General features: G+C 38.0%; 2 protein-coding genes across 3 annotated transcripts in view; one reads left to right on the top strand and one right to left on the bottom strand.

The window, feature by feature from the left end:
• The window catches only part of LOC148355034 (regulator of G protein signaling 4-like), a 171,650-nt gene that overhangs the window by 81,295 nt on the left and 65,715 nt on the right, over window positions 1-24,640 (top strand). The gene's annotated exons all lie outside the window — the stretch shown is intronic.
• nos1apa (nitric oxide synthase 1 (neuronal) adaptor protein a) overlaps window positions 1-24,640 on the bottom strand; it is an 86,431-nt gene that overhangs the window by 43,679 nt on the left and 18,112 nt on the right. Inside the window, exons 3-7 of one of the 2 annotated variants that reach the window (XM_088349597.1) lie at window positions 16,179-16,271; window positions 13,495-13,553; window positions 4,404-4,512; window positions 4,186-4,327; window positions 67-287 (exon numbers count right to left, since the gene is read on the bottom strand). In XM_088349597.1, the coding sequence (XP_088205723.1) occupies window positions 67-287; window positions 4,186-4,327; window positions 4,404-4,512; window positions 13,495-13,553; window positions 16,179-16,271 (624 nt within the window). The remainder of the gene's footprint in view (window positions 1-66; window positions 288-4,185; window positions 4,328-4,403; window positions 4,513-13,494; window positions 13,554-16,178; window positions 16,272-24,640) is intronic. The other variant, XM_088349598.1, reaches the window with a different exon arrangement.

Genomic DNA, 24,640 nt, shown 5'->3' with positions numbered 1-24,640 from the left:
CACCTGATTTTGGTAGATTTGATCAACCTTTTGATCAATTCAGCGATTATGCACTTGTTTGGTTACCTTGTTGTCTGAGTGGTTGATGTCAGGCAGCTTGGCAGTGGCATCAAGATCGGTCACCCCTCTGTTTACGTTCAGCTCCTCTGTGACGGGTAGCTGGTTTGTCTCATCAGCGTCGATGTCGGTCTCCTCGGCAACAGTGGAAGTCTTCTCGGCCCCCTCTTTTAACGGGCCACCTGCACCAAGTAAGACACAAATGCACACGGGCGGATGAGGATGCACTCCTGCTTGCACACATGTATGCATGAGCATGTACACAGGCACACATGGATGAATATAAATGAACACAGTTTCAAAAAACATGAATTAGTAATTAGACACTTGAAAAGAATCTGCATGCTAGTCAGTATTCATATTGCTAGAAGGGCAGAGAGAGAAAACTTCAAAATGTTAAGTTAAAAGGAAAATATAAGCACCGGCTTAAACATGTTTTTGTTGTTGTGTTAGCTCAAGAAGTTTTTGTACATTTCCATAATTGTTTGCGTTATGAAGAATAAGAAGCGTCAGAAGAGTTCATGAGTGTGTAATTCTTAAAAGTGTACCCTGTTTGTAATATTGGACAACTTCAAAAGAGATTGCATAGATGGCAGTTTGTTATTTTTACTATTATTCCGCACTGTTGTTTGTTGTTTAGACCAGTGTTTTTCAACCAGTGTGCCGGGGCACACTAGTGTGCCGTGAGACCTTGTCTAGTGTGCCACTGGAATTTTCCCAATTTTATCTTTCCAGAAAATCAGGCCATTATTGAGTATTTTTGCTTTCTTCAGACAAGGAACTGTAATAGTCATCCATATCAGTAGGTGGCAGTAGAGTTTTATATACTTTTTATTTACTAATTATCTGCTCATGAGGTAGCTGTTAGGTTAACCCCAACACTTGAAATAAAAACCTGCACTCAAAGAAGACACAGAGACGTAAGTGTGACTTACTTGCAAGGAGAGATGACCATAGACTGCCTGTTACAGTCTACTAGACACTCTGAAAAAGTGTAGTTCGTCCTTGCCTTTTTATTGTATTAGGAACGCCCTAATTTACATGTTTCTTCTGCTAAAGGGAGGAGGAGTGACAAAAAAACAGTTTGAGATCTGTTTTCACAACAACATCTTATCGTATCAACACCTGTTTGAACTTACAACAACATGTTATCGTATCAACAATATTACTACTATTGAACGAGGCGAGAATGGCACACTAAGCAAGAATATACACAGTATGCAACAGTAGAATAACTTATTTACAGTTTAAATCCATCAGTAGCACACTACATTTAATATTTTGTTGTTTAACAAAGCGATTTAAGATTGCACTGTAAGAACTAAAAACATAAATAAAGCACATCATTCTTTTTATTTTAGGGATTATTTTCTTTTTTTTATATACTAATTATCTGCTTATGAGGTAGTACAGTGAAATATTTGACATAACTTAATTTTCAAACATTTTCAACGGACAGGGTGCCTCGGAAATTTTTTATAAATAAAATAGAATAGAATATACCTTTATTATCATTGTTACAAAATGGGTTGAACATGTTGTGACAACGAAATTGGACGTGGCACTCCAGTCTCACATTTTACTGTGAGGATTAAAAAAAGATAAAGGATAATTTACACAATGTTTACACAAACAATTGTGGGCATGTAGAGACAGAAGACAATAAAGTGTACCTTGGTTGAAAAAGGGTTGAAAAACACTGGTTTAGACTATAATAAACAGTTGACATCACTGTATCTATCAGCCAATAATGTTGCTGTTCTTTGATTAACACACTCTTTGTGGCAGATTTGCTTTAGCACAAAAAAAGGGCTCAGGGGAGGGCGTTTTAAACAGGTTGGGCTCCTTTATCTTAGGTTTGGCTTCGCTCCCTGTTCTGGCAAGTTCAAAATGTATTGATATCTTCTCTCCTTATTTTGAGTGTCTGAAACGTTAAACTTATCAGAATTCCAAGCCCAATGATGTCTCTATGATAATTTGGTATATGACAGTTTTTCAACTGTCTCATCTTCCCAGTACACAACATCTTTTATGCAGCAATAAAACAGAGGGCATGGATGTCTACAACATCCCTAGAAGCGTGCTAGGCATACATAAACCGCTGAGGAGCAGTATATGGGTCAATCTGAGAGAAAGTCCCTTAGCCTGGTGCAGTTTAATGGAGTTGAAGATGAGCTTGGAATTATCCAATTTGACACCAGACTGAAATCGATAACATTTTTTCTCTTTACACATGGACCGTGCCTCAAGTTTTCCTGTTAAATCCTTTGGATGGAAATGCAGTTTTTCTCAATGTTCAGAAATGTATAATACAGTGGAACCTCGGTTTTCGAACGCCTCTCAGTTCGAACAAATCGGAGTTCGACCAAAAATTTCGAGAAATTCTTGCTTTGCTGTTCGGTCAAGAATTCGGAGTTCGAACGCCGGTAATGCGCGAGTGCGTACACTAGAGTGCGATGCTGAGCGGCGTACGGGTGTAGATCGTGTAGATAGCCCCCACCCCTCGTGACCAACTGATATCACGTGCGCACTTGCCTCTTTTTGCTTCCGCTATTAATATCGGTGAACGGAGTCTTTTAGCCCCTAACTATGCCTCCGAAGAAAGTCGGTGCAAACAGGACAGGTGAAAAAAGAAAAGTTGTTCATACAACTATAGCCTTTAATAAAGACATAATAGCTAAATATGAAAGGGGTGTTTCTAGTTTCCAATCTTGTTAGGGAATACAGCATGCGCCTTCTGCTGATCCCCACAAAGGTAAGAAATCCTATTCATAATTATTTTCTTTATCTTTTTTTTTTTTTTTTACACGTTCGTGTTAGCGTAATCTTTCGTACCGAAGATTACGATAACGCGAACGTACGATTAGCCTGGGTTAGCTTTATGATTACGTTGAACATTCAGGTAAACATTCAGGGTGTTGGAACTGAGCCCAAAATTCAGGGTGTAGGAACGAAGCCTCTTTCCAATGAAGCGCTAGCTTCATTGGAAAGCCCCCACTTGTGGTGCTAAATGACTTGTAAACGACCTGCTTTTTTTATTTTTACACGTTCATGTTAGTGTAATCTTTCGTACGGAAGATTACGATAACGCGAACGTACGATTAGCCTGGGTTAGCTTCATGTTTACGTTAAACATTCATGGTAAACATTCAGGGTGTTGGAAAGGATTAAAACGATTTACATTATTCTTAATGGGAAAAATGATTTCGGTGATTGAACAAACCGGTTCTCAAACAGGGTTCTGGAACGGATTATGGTCGAGAACCGAGGTTCCACTGTAGTTGTCTTTTTTGTTTCAAATGGAACAAAGCTTTTATTCTCTACCAACATCATACACATTTACAAGGAGGTGCAATTTATGTATGCAAATTGTTGAGTGTCACTTTACAGAACATGTGTCGAGCAAATGCCAGCAATGAGATTATAATTCTCAGAAAGATAATCAACCAAACATTTTGCAAAATCTTAAATTATAAGATAAACACAATTTTATTTTTTTGGGGATAGTATTTGACAAAATTCGAGTTATTCATGTGACACTTACACACACATATTACATGTTTAATATTGTCACATACGAATGTCCTTTTCCATGTGTAAAATAAACAACCTTTCATAAATGGTCTTCCGTGCAGTATCACGGGTCTTAAATATTATCATTTTATGGTCATTCTAATTACTTCTCAAGACCAGCGAATTGTCCACGTGTTTGCCTGCAGTTTGAGCCAATTAACACACCAAGAGTGTGTATGCATATAGAGTCCAATCACAATTATATTGCATAGGCAATCTGGTGACTCATCAGCACGTAAGCGAAGGTTGGTCTGAGGAAGGACTGCAGGCACTTGTAAACTCGGCATGATTCATTGCGCTGATTGATTGGGTATTTTACTTGGGCAAGCTGCTGTAATGCACAGATGGCTGACAAGAATACGCTCTGTTGTGCTTTGAAATAAATACTTCCCTAGTCAAGGTATCTTCCTGCCTTACAAAGGTGCTGCTGTGTCAACATAGAATATTGCAGTTTTACTTGGAATATTTTAAACAGCAATTTAACTGAAAGTTTGGGATGCTGCAACATACAATCATCCATTAAAATAAATAGCTTCTGCTTTATGCGGTGCTTACCTGAGTCAGACGAGTCATTGCTATTCTTTTGGATTTGACAGTCCAGCTTCCCATCAGTGGTCTGTTGGGCACTTTTCAGACTCAGTTTGTGACAGACCTCAAATGCCTGACCAACAGTCCGAACAATGCGCATAGCCTGGCTCTGGTGCGGGAAGAAGTACGGTTACATTCATAAAATATCGCATCACATTCCTAAAATAATGATTTTGGTTACTTACCTTCTTTTTGGACTTAAACACATTACAACGAAAGACATTGCTGTGGCCATCTCGTGCGATATAACTGAAAATCTTTAAATCCTGTGAGTCATGGGACACGTAAAATATTCTGAAAGGTAATAGAAAACGAACACAAATAAAAATAATTAGCAAAACTGTTTGTATTCAAATGTATTCTTTTTTGAAAGAGTAAATGGACCACATTGAAATAAAAGAGATAAATCACACAATTAATGTTTGTTTTGTTAACCAATTAATTAGCAGTAAGGGAATAATTTGTTTTGAAACATTTAACTATGAGAGTAAAACCAATGTTGTTAATGATGTCACAGACAAGGTTTTTGGTTTCGTTTTTAACAAACCATTGTATTTGCATGCATTTAGACCATAAAGCTAAAAGCACTCAATTGAGTTGCTTTGTTTATACGCTCAGCATTTCTGTGGCATTTTAAAGCTATTTGCAGGAGGCCTGACAACATCAGGTCTGGTGCTATGCTCCCTTAGCGCTGTTTTCCAGCATACCAGACATATGTGGACTGCACCACGTAATTTAGTAACTGTTCTTTTCCTTTCCTGGTTTCGCCACCCCCAAAAAACCCTAACCCAAAAAAAAAAAACCACAATAATAATAATTTATATATATATATATATATATATATATATATATATATATATATTTATATTATATATATATATATATATATATATATATATATATATATATATTTATATTATATATATATATATATAACAAATGTAAAATTAGATAGGCAAATTATTCTTTGAATATTAACCGAGGTATATAAAATCATTCACATCATGCATGATGATTAAGTCTTAATGAACCTCTCTTGCCAAGATTCAATACATTGAACCATTACAGTATGTTAATATGCAGTACCGTCCTTCCCAAAGCACTCCATCCATCATTCACCAGCCGATTGTGTGAGTTGAAATAATGAACAAGACGTATTTTGCAATGGCGATGCTCTTTCGATTTTGATTAATTGTTGCCAAAGAAAAACAACTGCGAGCTTGGCTGCCTTTTCACGCATGACTTTTACTACAGTTCAGCCAATATCTTTGTTTCATGTACATATATTTGTTCCAAGTTTAACGAGCTTCATGTCATACAGAGGATTAGCACCATATTTCACATAAATGATGCATTTCAGTCAAGCAGGGAGTTGTGTTATCCTTTCAGAGAGGAAGAGGCATGTTTAAGAGTACATGTTGAAGCCTTAAACACAGCATTTTAAAAGTTTGAGGAGTTATCACCACTGATAACAATCTAAATAAGAGCATTTATTTAAAGGGTCTGATTTTTTGGGCAGACTTCCCACTTTCTGTACACCGTTCTTCCTTTTTAAACAGAAAATTATATTATTTAAACATCCGCAAGTTGTTTTTAATGGTGTGGAACATGATCATTTACAATACTTCATGGCATCGAGACTACAACAAAACCCTGTTTCAAACAGATTAATTTGTTATGTTTCTATTACAGGACAATATTTTAATGTCTGTGTCTTGGACTGGCAATGAACAATATGAACCTGGAATTATACAATGAGACTTGACCTTCAGCTTTGACGTGGTGCTGGCTCTGTCAATAAAATCATCATGACCGTATGCCAGCAAACTGTGGGGTGCATGAACACTAGCAGTCATGAGCATTTTCATCTAAAATATCTTAAAACCGCCCAATTGTTTTGACTTCCATTGTAATATTCTCGAGCTATCAAAAGGTGCATGCAGATTGATTTTGGTGACGATTTTGGTAGACGGTAAATAACAGAAATAAATCCATGGATCGGTCACAAATGCAACATATATTGGCTCTGCAGGATCTGCAATATTCAGCTGTGTACAACGTCAAACTGTTTAATTTCTGTAGTTTTCTATGTAAAAATAATAATCAGCCATGGCATATGGCATGATTATCGTATAGTTAAGGGGAAAATTATACACTAGGTTGTACCACACGTAAAGTGCTGTGTGAATATGTGTTTGGTGACATAGTACTATAGAATCTTGTCTTTTTAATGGACATATGCCGTTCTGGTATTTAAAAACATGTCTAAACTCTTTTTGAACAAAAAGTCAATAACGAATGTTAGTAATAAGGAGTCTGTTATTTTACAGAACCAAGAATGGAAAACACACTGGAAAATATACCCACAAAAAATGTGTGGACTTAATTCAGGGATCAGAATGGAGATTTTCATTTTCAGCTGAAATAGCCAGGGTCCAGGAATAAAGCAGGGCGGAGCTCCCCCCCTAACCCTATTTTGGTCCTCAGAGATATCCGCGTGAGGCAGGCTATGAGAGTAGAGTCTCAACCTGTAACCAGCTAAAAGTTTTTTACCACCATGATTAGAGTTCGGATAGCTGGAACTCCATGTATTCACCAAAGTTTCTTTTATTTAAAAAAACAAAAACAAATGAATGTATGATTTTTGTTTTTAAACGGTACTTTTCCATCCAAAGGACTCGACTGAGTTGTCTAAGGGCGACATTAAATCTTTGACACTTGAATAGAGTGAAATACTGTGGCATAAAATTATGCCCTTGTCTCCTTTATTACCTCCCCAAAGTAAATACAAAGCAGAATTTCATTACTGGTTTCGGCCATTGCACCCTGAGAAGCCCAACTCGGGAAGCTAGGCTGGGTCGGTGACATGATTGCTGATTCAGGCACCTACGAATGCCCCGTTGACTCTTTTTAAAACCCCGGCTTCCAAGAGGAAGCCGCCAGACCGTCCTGCGAACCTACGCTTTTGCTAGGCAAGCACCGTACCCTCCAACAATCTCCCGCTCTGTTTTCTTCTGCCTGTTACCCGTTGCCGACCTGTTTTCTGGAGCCGTTTCTGCCCTGTTTCCTGGCTGATACCAGCTTTCCTGCCACCCACGACTATCCCCGCTTGACACGGAAGTGCCACTTCCGCGTTCCTGCCATCAGCTACCCGTGTCCGACGATCATCGGATCGTGGAAGCAAGCACTGCTCTCGTTTTCAATAAAACTGAATTAAACAAATGTTATTGGATCCTGTCTCTATTTCTGTCTTGTGACAGTCGGGCCTGATTGGTACTCGGATCGGAGAGCCTGGGAATATGAGTCTCATCATTGCTGATTCGGGGCACCTGCGGCTGCCCCGGTGGCGCCAACAGCCCTGGTCGCTGATTGGCTCCTCGCCACTTTTTAACCCCCCGATTCCCTGTGACCAGCGTCCGATCGTTGCGAACCTTCAGCTCCCGCCAAGGCAAGCCTTTCGAACCTGACTCCCTGTTTTTGACTCCTGTACGTTTCCCGGCTTCGACCGGTTTCCGTTTGATCACGTCTGTGCTCCAGCGCCCCGGTAACCCGACCTGCTTTTCCCTCTTCGACACCGCTATCGCTCGCCAGAGAAGTGTCACTTCCGTGTCACGAGCGACCTGCTCCCCACAATCTACGATCACTGGAACGTGGGTGCCAGCTTCCCTCTCTTTTCGAATAAAACTAAGAAACTAACGTAATTGGGTTCCTGTCTCCGTTCCTGGTTCCTGACAATGAGGTGCTATAAATAAGTCATGGGTATGCATCCCAAATTATTAAAAGAGCCATATTGGATAAAAAAAACAACAACACAAATTTTTCTGAGGCCGCAAAACATTAAGAGCCTTTTAGAAGCCATATAAAAAATGCAACAGATGCTGTATGTATCAATATTAGCTATGTTAGCCTACTGTCAAAATAACTAAGTTGGATGTACTGCATCCTCTGGATAGTAATGCACCATGTGACTACTCTGTTGTAGGATACTGCCTCAAGTTTAACTTCTTTACAATATTAAAGAATTACAGTATCTTTCATTGATTTGACAAAATTGATGAAATGCAATTAAGAAATCCATCACATCACACGACTCATCACAGGCACTTGAGATATACCCCACTGCCTTGAAATGGTTCAGTCCATTTGATTTATATTGTTCGATTGTATTCCAAACACCCGATCCAGAATAATATTGAAGATGTATTCTAATAAGAATTTATTTTCTTCTCATCAGTTGACCACATTAACATCAAATGTTGATGGATTATGTATAAACCAATTACTTTTAAAATAAAAAGTTACTAATTGATACAGATTTTTATGATACTGACCTTCTTGATAATAAATCAGCTTGTGTTTGAGAACACACAGGTAGATTATTTATTTATTATTGCGTTATTTATTTCTTATTTAAATGACTGAATTCATATTTTTTGATTGACTCAAAGATGTTTGTGAGTGGTTGTTGGTGGAAAGGGAGAGAGATAAGACACTCTGAGTGATCACCACCCACAAAACTCTGAACTTAAAGTCGCCCCTGCTTTCCAGAATACTCTTTATGTTATTTGAAAATAGCCACCTGACTCGCGGTTGACGCTTCCCCTCTAATAGGGGTGGAGCTTTATCCACACAGCTCGGACAGTTGAGAGAAAGAGTACAGATGCTCTACTACTTACGACCGTTCGACTTACGTAAAACGGTAGATACAAACATTTTTTTTGGGATGTCGAAAAATATTCGGATATTGCTGTAAATTAAATTTTGTATTGTGTGCACCTTCTTCCAAGTAGAGGACAGTACTGTAGTACTTCTTTCCGCCGCTACCGGTGTGTGGTGGCACTGTGAGAGGTCACCCAGCATCCACCCCAAAGAAGAAATCCGCTTCCTCTCCCTAGTTTGTGTGTAAACAGACTATCCAGGGCGCTGATACCTTTCACATTTTTAATGTTTAATATCTCGTGTATCCATTCAATATGGTTGGTGTAAAGTGTAAAGAAAAGGCGAGCCGTTTCTTTTGAAATGAAAGTGGAATAAGAAAGCTTGATGCGGTTGAAAAAATGGTCAGAACACTTTTTTTAGCCACTTTTTACCACAGAGGAGGACCTCTTACAAAAGTAAGTTAAACTCAAATTTATTTATCTTTATAGAGCATATTATTTTATGAAATGTTTATTTGTTGTACAAAACATAACAGGTTACTTATACAAGCCTTAGACATACTTATATAAACCTTATACATACAAAATATAGCACTGAAGCAACTTACGAAAAAATTCAACTTACGAATGTTCATAAGTAGGGCAGTGTCTGTAAAGCGGAGGAGCGGGATTTAAGCACCGGAAAACGTGAAAAGTGTTTATGATAAGTGTAGCCCCGTACAGAAACTGTATTCAAATAAAAATATATTTTCCTCCCTAAGCTTTTTCAACGTGTAAACAAAACAAAAGAGCGAGGGAGCCACTCTACATGCCTACCCCTGAAAGAGGTATTTTGGCGCTCACTGTTTCGGCAGCACTGAGAGAAAGAGAACAAGCAAGTGAGTGGGAGTAGTGGCATGTACGTTTCGATAAACACCATAAAAGATTAAATGTACTTATGTACTAAATAGAGAATTACAGCCTCCAGCTCATAAGGGCTCAATCGAGCCAGATGTCTGCGGAATGTCTTGCCTTACAGCTGCTGTTTAAATTAGAAGGAAAGAAGTGGAAAAATAGAACTCACACAACTCAAAACAGTAGAAATACTTTTGTAGCAGCACTGTGCCAGAAGAAACAAGACATATATTAAGTTTCACGAATTACGCAGGATAAAAATAAAATGTTTGTTCGATTGTTTGAGGGCTGCAACAACAAGTCGATAAAACTGATTTTTGAGAGCGTTGGACACTAATGTCATCATTGATTTGTTGTGTCACGCAATTTATAAGCCACTAAGCACATGAGATAAATGCAAATAAGAGTGCATTGAATTTCGTAGTAACGTTAAGGGTTGTACTACCACTTTCATCGGGCAGAGGGTGCCTGAAGGCCGTTTTTATCAAAAACATGTTACATTTTTAATTTCCTTTTATATTGAACATTGCATCATGACAAGCAAAAATAGCATGAAAAAGTCAAACACAACAAAGTTAACAATTTTCAAGGTTAGAGAAAGTGCTGCAGAAATACAGGGGGAAAAAAAAATGAAAATGAATAAATACAATTATTAGTCAACGTAAAAAAATAATGATAATAGTTATGACATGTTTAACTCAACAAAAGGGGCAAATTCTTAAGCATATTAAATATCAGTTGCACATTCAAAGATTTAACCAAACATTTTTTATATATTTTGCTACTCATAAAATGAAATACAGTTCTATTTTTTAATGATAATTCCAAATACATGGATGTATCGCATATATTTGTAAGTATTTTGTTTATTGTTGAGTTATTTAACAAACATTTATTATAGACAATTGTATTGTTTTGTGCACTATTTTACTAACTGTCCAATATTTGAATAAAGAGGCAGAAATGAAAATTGTGTTTTGTTTTTTTCAAATCCGATTCATCGATTAATCAAAAAAATAATCGACTGATTCTACAAATATTAAAATAATCGTTATTTGCAGCTAAGGGCAGCACAGTGGCTGAGTTGTTAGTGCGTCTGCGATACAGTTCTGAGGTCATGGGATCAAATCCAGCTACCAGCCTTCCTGTGCAGAGTTTGTATGTTCTCCCCGTGCTTGCGTGGGTTTCCTCCCACATTCCAAAAACATGCATAGCGGATTAATTGGGTGGTCCAAATTGTCCCTAGATGTGAATGAGCGAGTGAGCTGTCTGTGTCTGTGTGCCCTGCAACTGGCTGGCAACCAGTTCAGGGTGTCCTCTGCCAACTGCCCGACGACAGCTGGGATGGGCTCCAGCACCCCCGTGACCCTGCTGAGGATAAACGGTGCAGATAATGGATGGATGGATGGATAGTTGCAGCTATATATTGTTTTGAGCAAACTGAAGTCTATAACTTTAGGCAAAAAAAAAGTTGTATTTGCATTTTCCATTCTTACAATAATAGAGACTGCATGTAGATTTGAGCTACAGAGCCAATGCAAATGCAAACAGCAATCAATGAGTCTAAATTGCTGTGACAGTTAATAGAAATTAGGTGCATCGATGCATGGGGGTGTTCCTTGGCAACCCTCATTGTCTTAAGCTGAGGCAGCATATACTGTACAGTAGAGGATATGATGGCAAAAGTTCTGTGAGGTGGCGCAGAGATTTCGTGCTAAAAAGCTGTTCTCTGTTATAGCGTGACTCCCTTACTTGTTTGTTTATACGATGCTAAATAAATCATTTAAATATGCCAAGAATTATCTCTGGGTTTCTGGGTCATTGTCAAGTATGAGCAAATGTATCTTGCTATCAAAGCCAGTCTACTTCTCAGAGATATCTATTTGGCATTTACAGCATTTCTGTGTGAGACATTTTTAGACAATGCAGGTTCATTTTCTAAGAAAGCTGAGGAATTACACACCCACGAAGCAGACCAGAGATTATAATCCCAATATGCAATATTACGATTGGAAGAAATACTCCAGAGTGTGGGGGAGTATATTTTTGGACTATTTTTGCAGTGCTACTGGCAAACATGAAATGAAAAGTTAGTGAAAGCAAACTAAAAATGGGCTGTAGATCACTCGAAGAAAATCTGAATGGGAAAAATTCAGTGGAACACCAAAGCATCTTTCGAAACGCTTTCAAAATAACATAGCACTGATTTCTCATTTAGTTTCACCGTTGGTCCTGAACCGCAGATTGCTGGCTTTAGGGAGCGTGAAATGCAAAGCATAAAGAAGCAACAACCAACGTAATTTAGAAACATGAATCCCATCCAAAGTGTGTATGAGATCAGACACTGTTGGTCAAGGGCGCTTGATTTGTTTTTGTTCCTGTCTGAAGTAGGGGAGGTGAAAACGCATAAATGCAGGTTTGTTTGATTTTGTAAGGATTTTATGCGACACTTCCGTTCAAAATACGAAAAGGTCACCTGAAGGTGATAACATGGCCAAAATGTTCCGTTCGGGTTTTTAACTCCCTTTCATGCTTCTCTGAATATCTTTGCTGGTTTTTGATACCGCAAGCGTGAGCCCCGAGATGAATTAAATAAAGTCAGCGCATACTGCTGACAGTACATTTGCATAATAGCATTAAATGTATTCTCGTTTCAATATTAACAATATCTCAGCCAACAATATATTGGATAGTGAATATAAAAAGTTCATACAAATCAGCTTATATGCCAAATGACCAAGATAAATCTATTAAACGATTGACGACATGCTCAATAATTTGTAACAAATGACAAAAAAATGCAAAATGGCTGTGTTGAGAATTAAACAAACACAAACAAGTTCCATTCAAAGGGAATCAATACATGCATTGTGCTGTGCAGACTACCATTTAGCATGTGCTTTTTCACAGTATGGAATGTGCTGAAATGTGGGAACAGCACTAAGGTCAGTTGCATTTATTGAACACTTTAAAGTTTACGGAATAATCAAAGATGTTCAAAAATCCATAAGACTATTAAACAATGTTTGACCTTTTGTATGCTGTTCTGGGACGTATCCTTGTATCATATTGCTATATTGAACACTTATCCACTGGTTATGTTTCTGTTTTTGGGCCATCGACTGAAGAAAATGACCCCTCAATCGCAGTTGAGAAGGTTAAAATTGGGGCTTAGTCCGGGAGTGAATCATCTCATTGGTATCATCGATTTACTAAGCCGATTCCTGCCCTGCTCACTCCATGGCTAATGAAACACAAGCCCCCAAAAACTAAAAATGAATTCTGTTATGGAGAAAATTGTAACACCTGGAGCTCATTTCAATGCCAAGCTCTTGTAGTACTTAGCACCTAATACAATTTGGGCCATCAATGCTGAGAGTATAGATAAAAAGAGATTTAAAGTAAATTATCAGAGTTCTGTACTTGTAAGATATAAAGAATTGGAAAGCCAGAATTATTTTAAATTTTAAAAATATGTAGTTCTAGATTACTCAAATTCAGACCAGAGTCTTTGTTGTACATAACAATGCTGGTCTGTCAGTGTTTATGTTTTTGCCTGCTGTAAAATGTACGCAAAGCAGCTCATGGCTATCAAAGCCAAACAGTCTGATTCTCTGTACGACACTTGACTTCGAATGGATCTTCACACAAGGCAAATTGACTTAGTCCAAGGTCTGAATAATGGTCTGAAATGTTTGATGGAAAATATATTGTGGAGGCTTACCTGTAAATGGGGTCTTGCATCACCATCATTTTGTTTTCATCCCACATCCATTCTTTCTTCTGTTATCAAAAATAAATAAAGGATTAGAACTGCTGTGTTAAAATGTTGTAACATGATATTTTATTGTTCATTTGTGGCAGCAGCTCTACTTGAGATGTTGACAATGTTTTACATTAAAATGTAGGTTTTGTTTTATTGAATGGACTGAAAAAGGGGTCGTCACTAACACTTTTGAAATTGAGAGCTACTCTTTGTTACTGATTGGTGCAAAATGATACCAGTTTGAAATTAATTTCTAAAATAACAACATATCATATTATTACTATGTTGTAACTTTGTTATTACCAGGTTGTAACCATAAGGAGTAGAGTTGAAGCGATGGCGGTGTCAGGGACGGAAAAAACGGGTTTGGTACCAAGGCGTGGGTCAGAAGCAAGTCGTAAGCCAGAATGGGAGAGTAGATGTAGTCGGGATTAAAACGGGTCGGAGCCGGGGACAGACGGCGGCAAAAACGGGACAGGTGGGAATCAGGGTCGAAAAAGGCTTGCCTAGTTTACATTGAGGTTTGCAGACGGACTGACAACCGGGGATTGACAGGACTGGGTTCAAATAGTGACAGGGAGCCAATCAGAACCCACGGTGGGTGGCGACAAATGAGCGGGAACAGGTGAGTCACATCAGAAATCATGACAATTTTGAATAGTGACAGGATTTGATAGGACGTGACGTGAACAACTCAGAGGAAAGCAGAAAACCGTGCCGCTGATAAATATGTCAGGTTTTGGGGGGCATCCCGCCTTTCAGCAGCCAAAGTAACACACCCTATTTGACTATCGGTAGCGGTAACAGTGTTGTAATGGCTGAAAAAATAATTAGTTAGATTACCTCGCCACTAAAAAATGTATAACAGCGTTATTTCCAACAGTGACCAGTTAGAAATCAAATTTTCAAAAAAATCGCAATAACCAATCCGTAGTGAGCAGAACACTCTGGCAAATTAATTATAAGGGATCCTGAAGGTTTTAAGAAATCAATTCAAATTAAAAATAAGGTTTTCGTTGCCCCATAGAGTCTTTCTACATCCTGCTAAATTTTGAGATATAGGACTCTGATTTTAAGGTGTGCAAATACGTAAAGCAATCTAGAATTCTTTATATTTGACTGACCCGCGTGAGTCCTGTGACATTTTCTGCTGCTGGCTGCTTTGCTTATGTTAAATAAGCCCAAATATTGACAGAGCAAAGATATCGGAGCAGCACACCAAAAAACTCACACACTCATTTCCCTTGTCGGTTTTTCCTCCTTGGGATTTTAATGCCACAACAAAATGTCAAGCGCGGAATTATTTATATTGATTCCTATCTGGTTGACGCTTTGTCTACTCAATATTTGAATCATTCCTATCTTTAGGCCATCACCATACTTAGACTTGGAGATGAGTCGGTGACTGCAAGCTGTCATTTCTGCTCTTAAGCAGCGTTTCCATTGCGCGATTACTTAGCTAGTATTAAGCCTTGAATAAAAAGAAGTACTTTGACCAGGCTCCCCCTTCCTGAATCCAATATGACTGTATTTGTATCCAAGTGTTATGTATATAGTAGGCTTTACAAGCTGCTACTTTTTGCAACAAATTTTGTGCTTTATTTTTCAGAATGCTGAGTTGATGAGAATGCAGTCATATATCACACTGCTACATCTACTATTCACTTCTGCAGGTTTCCTGTCTACCTGAGTCAGCTAGTTGTCGAAAACACACGGGAATGGCCAAAGAATTATGAAGAGTTATACTGAATAGCACAAATACACGCATTCACTCAAAAAACACACATCCGCACACAGACACACACATAAATATTGGAAAAAAAGCAATAATGCTATGATGAATGGTCTCGGATCAGACACCCTGAGCTACATGAAAAATTGAATTAAATGTAAAAAACAAATAAAAATCATACATTTAAATATAAATGTGGCTTACTCTTTTTTTCATGGCAGAGAGAGAAACAGAGGGATGCTCTTTATCTCAATGCATGCGCTCTAAATAAAAAACACACGAAGTCTGAAAACACTCATGACACCCTTTGAGAGAAATCAGTCCTGTTTTTTTCCAACATTATTCATAAAACAAAATAGGAGGTTATATTCAATATTTACAACATTCTTAACAAGATCTGTACATTTTTAAACAAAGTATTTAATTTATACATAAAGTAAATATTAATCACTAGTGGAAGTTATCGATAAAAAACGCTACACTTATCTTTCTGTATCATTAGTGTCTTTGAGGAATGACTCCAAGCCCGTTATTGCGGCAACCACTAATGACAATTTTAAAAGAGGACTTCCATATCTGTTTTGCAATCTGGCACTATTCTCTGTCGTCTAGAAATATCGGGCTCACATATTACGCGCGATAGCCCTTAAACGCATTTTCTTTGGGCGCAGTAGTAAATCAGTGCTTGTCGTTGTAACCGCCATCTTGAATGGTCCAATGATTTCGAAAACACGTGACATAAACAACGTAGGAAATAGACATGAGTTCGATATTTGTATGGCTGTTTAAGCCTGAGGCTTCAAATCTGTTGCGGCTTGTACAAATCCAACATTGAGTGTTGTTCATAAATTATAAAATGCAGCTTTTAATCTGTGTTCCGCAATTTGAGAAAATAAAGAATGCAACTTACTTTTTTCTTTTTTCTCAAGGAGACCTTCACACCTTCAACAGATACCATGATGCTGACCTTTTTCTTCTTGATGTTTTTCACCTTGAACTCATACTGCAAAGAAAACGACACAATTGATTAACTCACAAATGTGCAAGTTGTACTTAGTATGAAAAGCAGGTAATACAGTCTGTAAAGGCTGGATTTATTTTATTCTTGTGTTGATGTTGAGCATGGACGTCACTTTTATCCCACTGAACTTACGTTGTTAGTTTGAATCCCGGCTTGTCCGTGTTACATGTCGAAGTGTCCTTGGGTAAGACATTGAACCCCCAATTACCCCCAATAAGCAGGTTAGCGCCTTACATGGCTGCACAGATCACGGCCGCTATTGGGAAATGTGAAGCACAATGTAAAGCGCTTTGGGAAGTCATTGACTTGAAAAGCGCTATAGAAATGCAGATCATTTCATTTCATAAAGTGTCATCATGAGAGACAATTAGACAATTAGTGTTCATTTTATGCTAGGCTTGACTCTTCAAGTGTGCACACGTATCTTCCTTTGATTATTTTGACTGGGTCCAATCATTCACATCATCCCCGTCACATATTGTTTATCTTAGTTGTGCCTCATTTGCTATTGCATGATAAGGAGGCTACAATAATGAATACAAAAATTCTGTAAAAGATGAAAGTTATTGGGGGAAAAAAGGATTATGAAATAGAACACAAAAATATTTCCAACGTAATTATTGGAGACTTACTTAAGATGTAAGTGCGCAAGAACAAAAGTGCAATGACATTAAGCAGTTGCTCCCAAAACAAGTCATGAAATAAGATATGAATAACCAGTTTTCTATACATAACCAAAAAAATTCAAAGCTGTGCAATGAATGAAGAAAATTAACAGGAGGTTTCTGATGACAAAGACATAAGCTATTTTTAAACAAGCTTGAGAAGTTGGTTAAAACTGATTAAAATAAAGAATTTGTCTTAATTATTGTATGAGATGCTTTTTGTCATCAAACCTTTCTTAAATGTTTCCTAGTTCATTTTTAAATTGCCCAAAATGACTGAAAATAAGTCTGGATTTATATGGGGTTTATGTCATCCAGCTACACGTACTCCAAACTTTCATTAGTCTGAAAAATGTGAGGTTTAAAGCTCCCCATAGAAAAAGACCCATAAACAATTTACAACAAAGATTAAAAAAAAGAAAACGTAACTCCATGATGAGCAGAATCATCAAACTCCGGACCTACAACAGGAACTAAGCTCTCGTTATGGATTCTGCCCCCCTCAACCCCGAAAGGGTTGAAACTGACAAACCAAACAAAAAAAAAGAGGGTTCCTTTATGTTATTCAAGTACTTTTACACACGCCCACTGGCAGGAGGAAAATGTGCGATGGCAGCGGTCCACACGGTCTCAAAGTTTGCACAGGCTGACAATAACTGTTTGCTTTGTGACGAATTCAGAACGATTGCAGAGTGAAGATTTGGGCTTGGAATAGTTCAATTCGGTGCAATTGAAGCAGTTATACAGCCTATCCAATACAACGTGTTCCATTATTGAATTAATCTTCCTTTTTTCTGTTTCTTTTTTTACTAGCCTCACTTGTTCAGTAACAATGATGGATCACTTTTAAACCTCCTGACAGAATTAATTTAAATCAATTATTCTGACCAATGCTTAATCTTTTTGATATCTTTCTGTTTCGACCATTTATTTCATTGCAACTGTTCAATTAAAAATATACTGCACAAAAAGCAATAGAAAGAAAACCAAGCTAAAATGTGCTTATGATACAATAAAAGGAAAACACTAGAATCATCATTTTGTTCCTGGCAGGGAAAATAATTATCATCCATTAAGAGTTTTGTTTAATGACACTGGCAATAATTGTGCTGTTGTGCCATTTGTGTAATGGACAAAGATCATTTTTCAGCATTATGGCCTCTGAGAGCTTTGCAGTCTCTGCAGACCAAGCAGCAATTCGAAGCGCAACTAGAAGAGTACAATAACTGTAACATATTCTACCTGTATAGCGGAATGGAACTCAAATTTTCAAATGAAGAGCACTCTGAGTGAAATAGATGGAAAAAGTGGTGCTCACTTGACTCAATATTACAACTAGGGGGGTGCTCAAAATCAAGTACCGGCAGCTGGCCAAAGTGAGTTTGTGACTTATTAATTTGGGCACAACACCCCAAAATGTATTTGTCAACATTCAGTTCCTCTTGGTCCAATAAATGTGTGCAAAATGTGTGGGAAAAAACACTGACTGCCTTTTCGCAAAAGATGATAGTGAGCCATGACAACATTTACAAGTCGACAAATTGAGCTGGAGGTCTGTGCTTGCTCACACTGATAATTTAGTTTCCAAATTGCTTGAAAACTGCACCAGAGTTGCACTTTTAAAAGAATGTGTGTGATAGGCAATCCAACTAAAGTACGGAGTATCATTTATAAAATATTCTGCACGGTCTATCGCCACCAAACACTAAAGCTCCTGTATTCTTGTTTGGAGCCCATGAATTGTTGTTGGGAGTTGTGACAAAGAATAATGGGTCATAACTGCATCACTAATAGAGTATATCTTTATGAGTTTATACTCACAGAAGACTCAACCTGTAATCTCCTACAATTCAAATGAATATAGAGGTTAGGCTGTGGACCTATTGTAATAACTCATAGTCTTGAGAGTGCATTTTTAATATACTACAGTGACGTCTCAACACTGCTAGCCCTTTTATTACCTCACTTGACAACAAACACACTTTATTTCTCAAATGTTCCGATTACTTCTTGAGTCCCCTAAAGAAGACAGAGTTGTGCAATATGGATGCTGCAGCTTATACCGTATTTTATCGCCCATATGTCACACCGTGTAAGAGGGCGCAGTCTCCGTGTTTGTTTCTATTTCAAAATTTAATACCACTGGAGGCGCACCCACCCGATAGGGTGCTGGTGCCTTCGGCTTGCATGAAATGTTTCCCCTCACGCGTACAAGATGCAAATGCTTCGTGCTTTATTGTTCTATTATATTCCACCAAATATTAGATACAAAGACGTTTTAGTAACGTTTGCGCTGTGAGGTGAGACATTTTCATGCAGGGGAAGGAGGGTGGTGGGGTCATTTTTCGGCACAACACAAACAAGCATACAAGTGTGCGGATTTACAAATACAGTGATAGCAAAACTGAGTTTGGTTATGGTTTATATAGGTATTGATTACTAAGTAAAACACATGGATAAAAACTTGGCTGTGTTCGTTTTCAGCTTACTCCAATTTGCAAACCCTCGATTAATTAATCTTCAATTCTCTCACGGCGGCTGCTCGGTTTCCATGTTCTTCCGTGTAGCCTAAAAATTAACACACCACGGCGGTCAAAAACACGGAAAGCATTGAATGGAGGGAGTTAGGTTTTAGATTTAATTCATATTTGGGGGTACAACCTTCTTCAGCCTTCAACAGCACAATACCTTTCAAATTGCTAGATACGCCTTGGCGTTCGCATCCATGAGTACTTCCGCTTACAATGCAGGTGTCTTCTTCTGCGCAAGGGGGATATGATGGTAATCAAACAATAGAACCCTGAAGTCTGCAGGAGACGCAAAGAAGTCGCAACCAGTGACCTCCCATTCTCTACAGCGGGCGACCAACCCTAAAACCACCGTGCTGGTGGCACGCCGTATATTTTGAAGAAAATCTGAAACTTTTATGTGCGCCTTATGGGTGTGAAAATAAAGTAAGTTAACGGCTTAACATATTATGAATACAATAACCATCTCATTATGAACAGCAAAAAAATGTGTCGCTCCTGAGAAGATTGCAATTCAGATTAGGCCACTGAAGGTTAACCACACAAAGAAAGAGACAGGAAATTGAACGGCCATTAGAAAAGTTGGCTGATCTGCATATCGTTCTATTATCCAATTGGAAACAGTTCAATTTGATCCAGGATATATGAAATTCTCTGGTTGGGCACATCAGATTTGTTTTTCAGAAATGCAACCCAGAGTGTCTATTTTATTGATAATAAGCACTCTGCAAGAAGACAAAATGTGCTAGAATAATAAAAAAAATAAAAAATGTAGAAATTTTGGGCAGCAACTCATTTTTTTAATTTCCCTTGAAAACATTAAGGAGATGATGATGACAGCCAGCCATTTATCAATTTCTTTGGTATAAATCCCATCATTGCTTGCATTTAATAGAAACTTGAACATTGGAAAATAACCACCTCAGCAGCAAGGGTCCTCAATCGTGCCAAGCCCAAGCAACACATAATTTTCAAACTCATTCATATCCGCTGATCATGGTCAAGTCCCGAATCTTGTAGCCAACCTGGGCTTCTTCCTATCAACAAATTATTTCGCATAGAGAAGACAATCCCAGTCAGGCCCATAGGAAACACTCATTGCATCATAGATAAATTTACATGACGTTATCAGTGTTTCATCTTAGTGTGACCGTTTTACCAGGATTTCTAAAAATGTTTTTATTCAGAAAATAAATTAATAACAAGGAAATGTAGACATTTCCAATTGAAAATAGCAGCAAGTCAAGTGCTAACAAGAAATCTCCATGGACACAGTGCCTTGGGAAAAATTCAGTGGAGTTCATTGATTCACGAGTGACTACCGAGATTATCCGAAAGGTCTGTCGAGCAAAGTGAAAAACAAGTCTTGCCCACTGGCACAAAGACGTTAATCTAGGTCAAAATCAAGAGCTAGCTGGGCAAAGAGAAAGCAAAACCATTGCTCTAATAGTTACCTTTAGGGGTGAAACAAGCTAAAAGGGTTAAATAAAGTGTACTTCCTCTGAAATAAAAGGGATGTGGACAAAAAGCATATAAGTTTGAAGACGACAAACATCAAAAGGTTATAACGGTGGGTCTAATGAATATTTCATTTGCAGGTTGCTTTTGCTGACACTTAGTAATGCATTCTGAAATTCTTCACTAAAAAATTTGTGGGCGATCATCGCTAATTAAATGCAACTGAATTAAATTATGCACTTAAGAGCTAAATGTTTTATTATGACTCAACAAACAATAAAAAGTAAATATGTACATATGTGAAAGCCGGAATGTAAATATGTGGCATTGTTTGACACTTGCAATGGAAATCCAACGGAATATGCGTAAGCCATGTTTGACCTTATCGAACAACGTATTTGCGGCAATTTTTTTTTTTTCAATATCACAGAGCGCCACGAATCATATTCTCGAATTTAGCATCATCACTATCAATTTGGCGACTGAGCGGAGCTGTGGTAACCAAGACATTTGAGCTGTGATTTCAGGAACATCAAGAGGAACATTTTGTACCCAGGCATCTTTGAAAAAGTATCTCAATAATAATGGATTTGTAGGCTAGTATTGATTTTTTTTAAACCAGGAGCAGGCTCAAGGCAATGCAATCATGACTAAGCTTTGATGTGACGCATGAGAAAGATTGACCATATTTTCATGACCATAAGGTGTACATAATAGTGTTTGATATTCTTCAAATCGTGTGGCGTGCCCTATCTCTCAGCGCACCCTGTGTGTGATAAACAGTGGCGGACGTAGATCAGCTCGGTGGCCCTAGAATTGAGCGCCTGCCCCAAGACTGGGAGGTCACTGGTTCGAGCCTTGGCCGACTCATGCCTAAGACCTGCACTAAACTAATCTAGCTCTTGTGAGATCATTCGCATTTCCAACTGAATGTGACTTGTATGCAATTTCCTGTGACTTCTATGCATTTCCTGTGTGAATGCGAAAAGTGTCCCGCTTGTGCAGAAGAGGACATGTGAAGTCACACGCAATGCATCCATTATTTGCGGAAGTACTCATGGATGCTAAAGCCATAGCAAATATAGCAATTTTAAAGGTATTCTGCTACCGGGGGCTGAACAGAGTAGTCCCCCCAAATATTAATTCAAAACATCACTTTCCCTTCAGTGAATGCTTTCCATGTTTTCATTCCCCATGGTGTGCTCATTTCTACGCTACGCGGAAGAACATGAAAACAGAGCAGCGATGAAAGAATTGAAGACTTAATGAATTCATGGTGGAGGTAGCTGAAAACTGAACTCTGACAAGTTTTTATCGATGTGTTTTACTTAGTAATCAATACTTAAATAAACCACAACCAAACTCAGTTTTGCTCCTGCTACATTTTTAAATACTCACACTTGTATGTTTGTCTGTGTTGTCGTAAGGTGGCTGCAGCAAAGGGCACCCGCGCCCTATCGTGATGTGCGTCCTTTGTAAGTGTTAAATACAGAAATAGAACCGGCTACGGACACTGCGCCTTTTAACACGGTGTGCCATATGGTCGTGAAAACACGGTAGTTGCAAAAAACTGTAAAAAAAAAAAAAAAAAAAAAGATCTACAACATCTGAGGTCACACAGGACATCCATCTATGTTGTCTGTTTGATCTGAAATGGGCAGTGGCCAGAAGCTAATCCCTCGTTGGGACAAATTATCTTGACTCCCTGGTGAGATGAAGGATTAGTAGCTCATAGATGTGCAGCTACCGTAACATACCACCGGCTTAGTTCTGTGACAGTCGTGCACCTTGAATGAATGTTTACAAAAAACTCATCTGCAGGCTAGTGAAAGATTGAGTCATTTGGGGATTTTAGCAAGACACACAATCAGCCAAATGAGTTTAAATAGTGATTAGTAATGCTTTAAGAATACATATTGCTACAAAAAAAATCATGCTAAAGCCACCTGTCATGTTCCAGAAAGTATATAGTGATGCAGACAAGCTTCGATAAGTCCAACATGACACATAATGCTCAAGAGTGACGCATTGAAATCTTGGAAAAAAATCCCATTAATGGATGTCTAAGGTCACTATATGACTCACAGGTCGAATGAGCAGGCAAAGTTAAAGTCAAAACAGACGTATTGTTCTTCCATTTCCTCAATTACCTCCCCTTTCCTGAAATAACATAAACACATGCACACAAACATACTGCATTGAAGCTGCCCTTCTGTCTAAAGGAGAAAAGGTTATACGCTTATGTTGACACTACACACATACTGCATTTAAAAAAAAAAACATTACCTATACAGCACCTAAGAATAAACCACAACAGAATATTCTATCACATTCAAATATTGTGTTATTTAGAGACTTGGGCCATGCTTTCCTATGTCCTGTTATGAGTAAGCCTTGTATATTTGATTCATTCCCTATCGTGAACAGTGAAACAGATGTTCATAGAATTGGGACTAGATTGATTTATGTTTGGTTCGGTATGATTGCGTTCCCTATCCTAATTTGAGATGCATCTTGGGGTTTCCAGTACCAATACAACAATGTTTGTTTTGTTTGTCTCTTAAGGGACATGTTTGACTACAAAGAGTGAAATAGTAATAGCAGTCTTTGTCTTACCAAGGACACAAAATATACAGGTAGTCAGGTTTTCATAAAATAAGTCAATACAGTCATTTCAGCTTTTAAGACCAGGAAAGAAGGTTGAGATGACATACATTAATAAATCTCACAGTGTATTCCAAGCACTTTTGTTTACTTGAAAAGGACACCTCGGAAATAATTAGACAGCTGCTATCTGTGACAAGTCAAAAATGGCCAGCATAACTTTGCCTGTTCCAAAAAGCTCTGGAAAATATCCCGAGGATAACTCAACTACAGTCAGGCTATGAAACTGACCCCAGGGTGGTTTTCCAAATGCAGAGGAAGACGGACATCCTGATGCAATTTCTTCCTGCTGATGCGCAAGCCCACTTGGCATTGAAAACCTAAATTGGACTGGAGAGGATACTTATAAAGGTTTTTTTTTGCAAACGAATATTTGGATGTCCGTTTCAATTATAACCTTATTAAAACTCTACTAAATCCCTATGTTAGAGTGATTACTCAAGATCGATTTCATACTTTACAAATTGCACATGCAAAGTATCACTACAAAATTTGAAGACTAAATCTCAACAGAGAACAACTTTTGAATCATTTGAGAAATAAATAATTGTTGACATGACTAATATCATTATTATCTTAATTATATTACATGTAAGACCACATAAACGTAGTTTGTACAAGTCAATCTTTTGCATGGACTCTAGCTATCAAGTACCTCTCCTGCTCTGAAAGAAAGAATAAGAAAAATGCTTCCATTTAAGGAAGGAAAGACAGGGGTGTTCACACGCACAATGGCGTGAATGCATGTTTCTAATTTCAAAGATCTACAGACAGAAAACTGCAACTAGTCACACAGATTGATAGGGCTTTTTGTTTTAAAGTTGATCTGGCCTGTTGTGCTTAACCCTATTACTGAGACAAAACTCAATGTAGAATCTATTACAGTGTCACTGATGGTCTGATTAAAAACAATAGCAAATATAAAAAAAATCAAGGAACTCTTTAACTAGAAGTTTTAATAATAAAATAGTTATTTGGTTGTCACCCATTAATTTTCTACTTTATTGTTACATGGAGATCAAAGGTTGAAAAAACT

Source organism: Urocampus carinirostris, chromosome 12 (assembly GCF_059441175.1).
Source record: "Urocampus carinirostris isolate Australia breed hairy pipefish chromosome 12, RoL_Ucar_1.0, whole genome shotgun sequence".
Classification (NCBI taxonomy): Eukaryota; Metazoa; Chordata; class Actinopteri; order Syngnathiformes; family Syngnathidae; genus Urocampus; species Urocampus carinirostris.
This window is presented reverse-complemented; position numbering and strand designations above follow the sequence as displayed.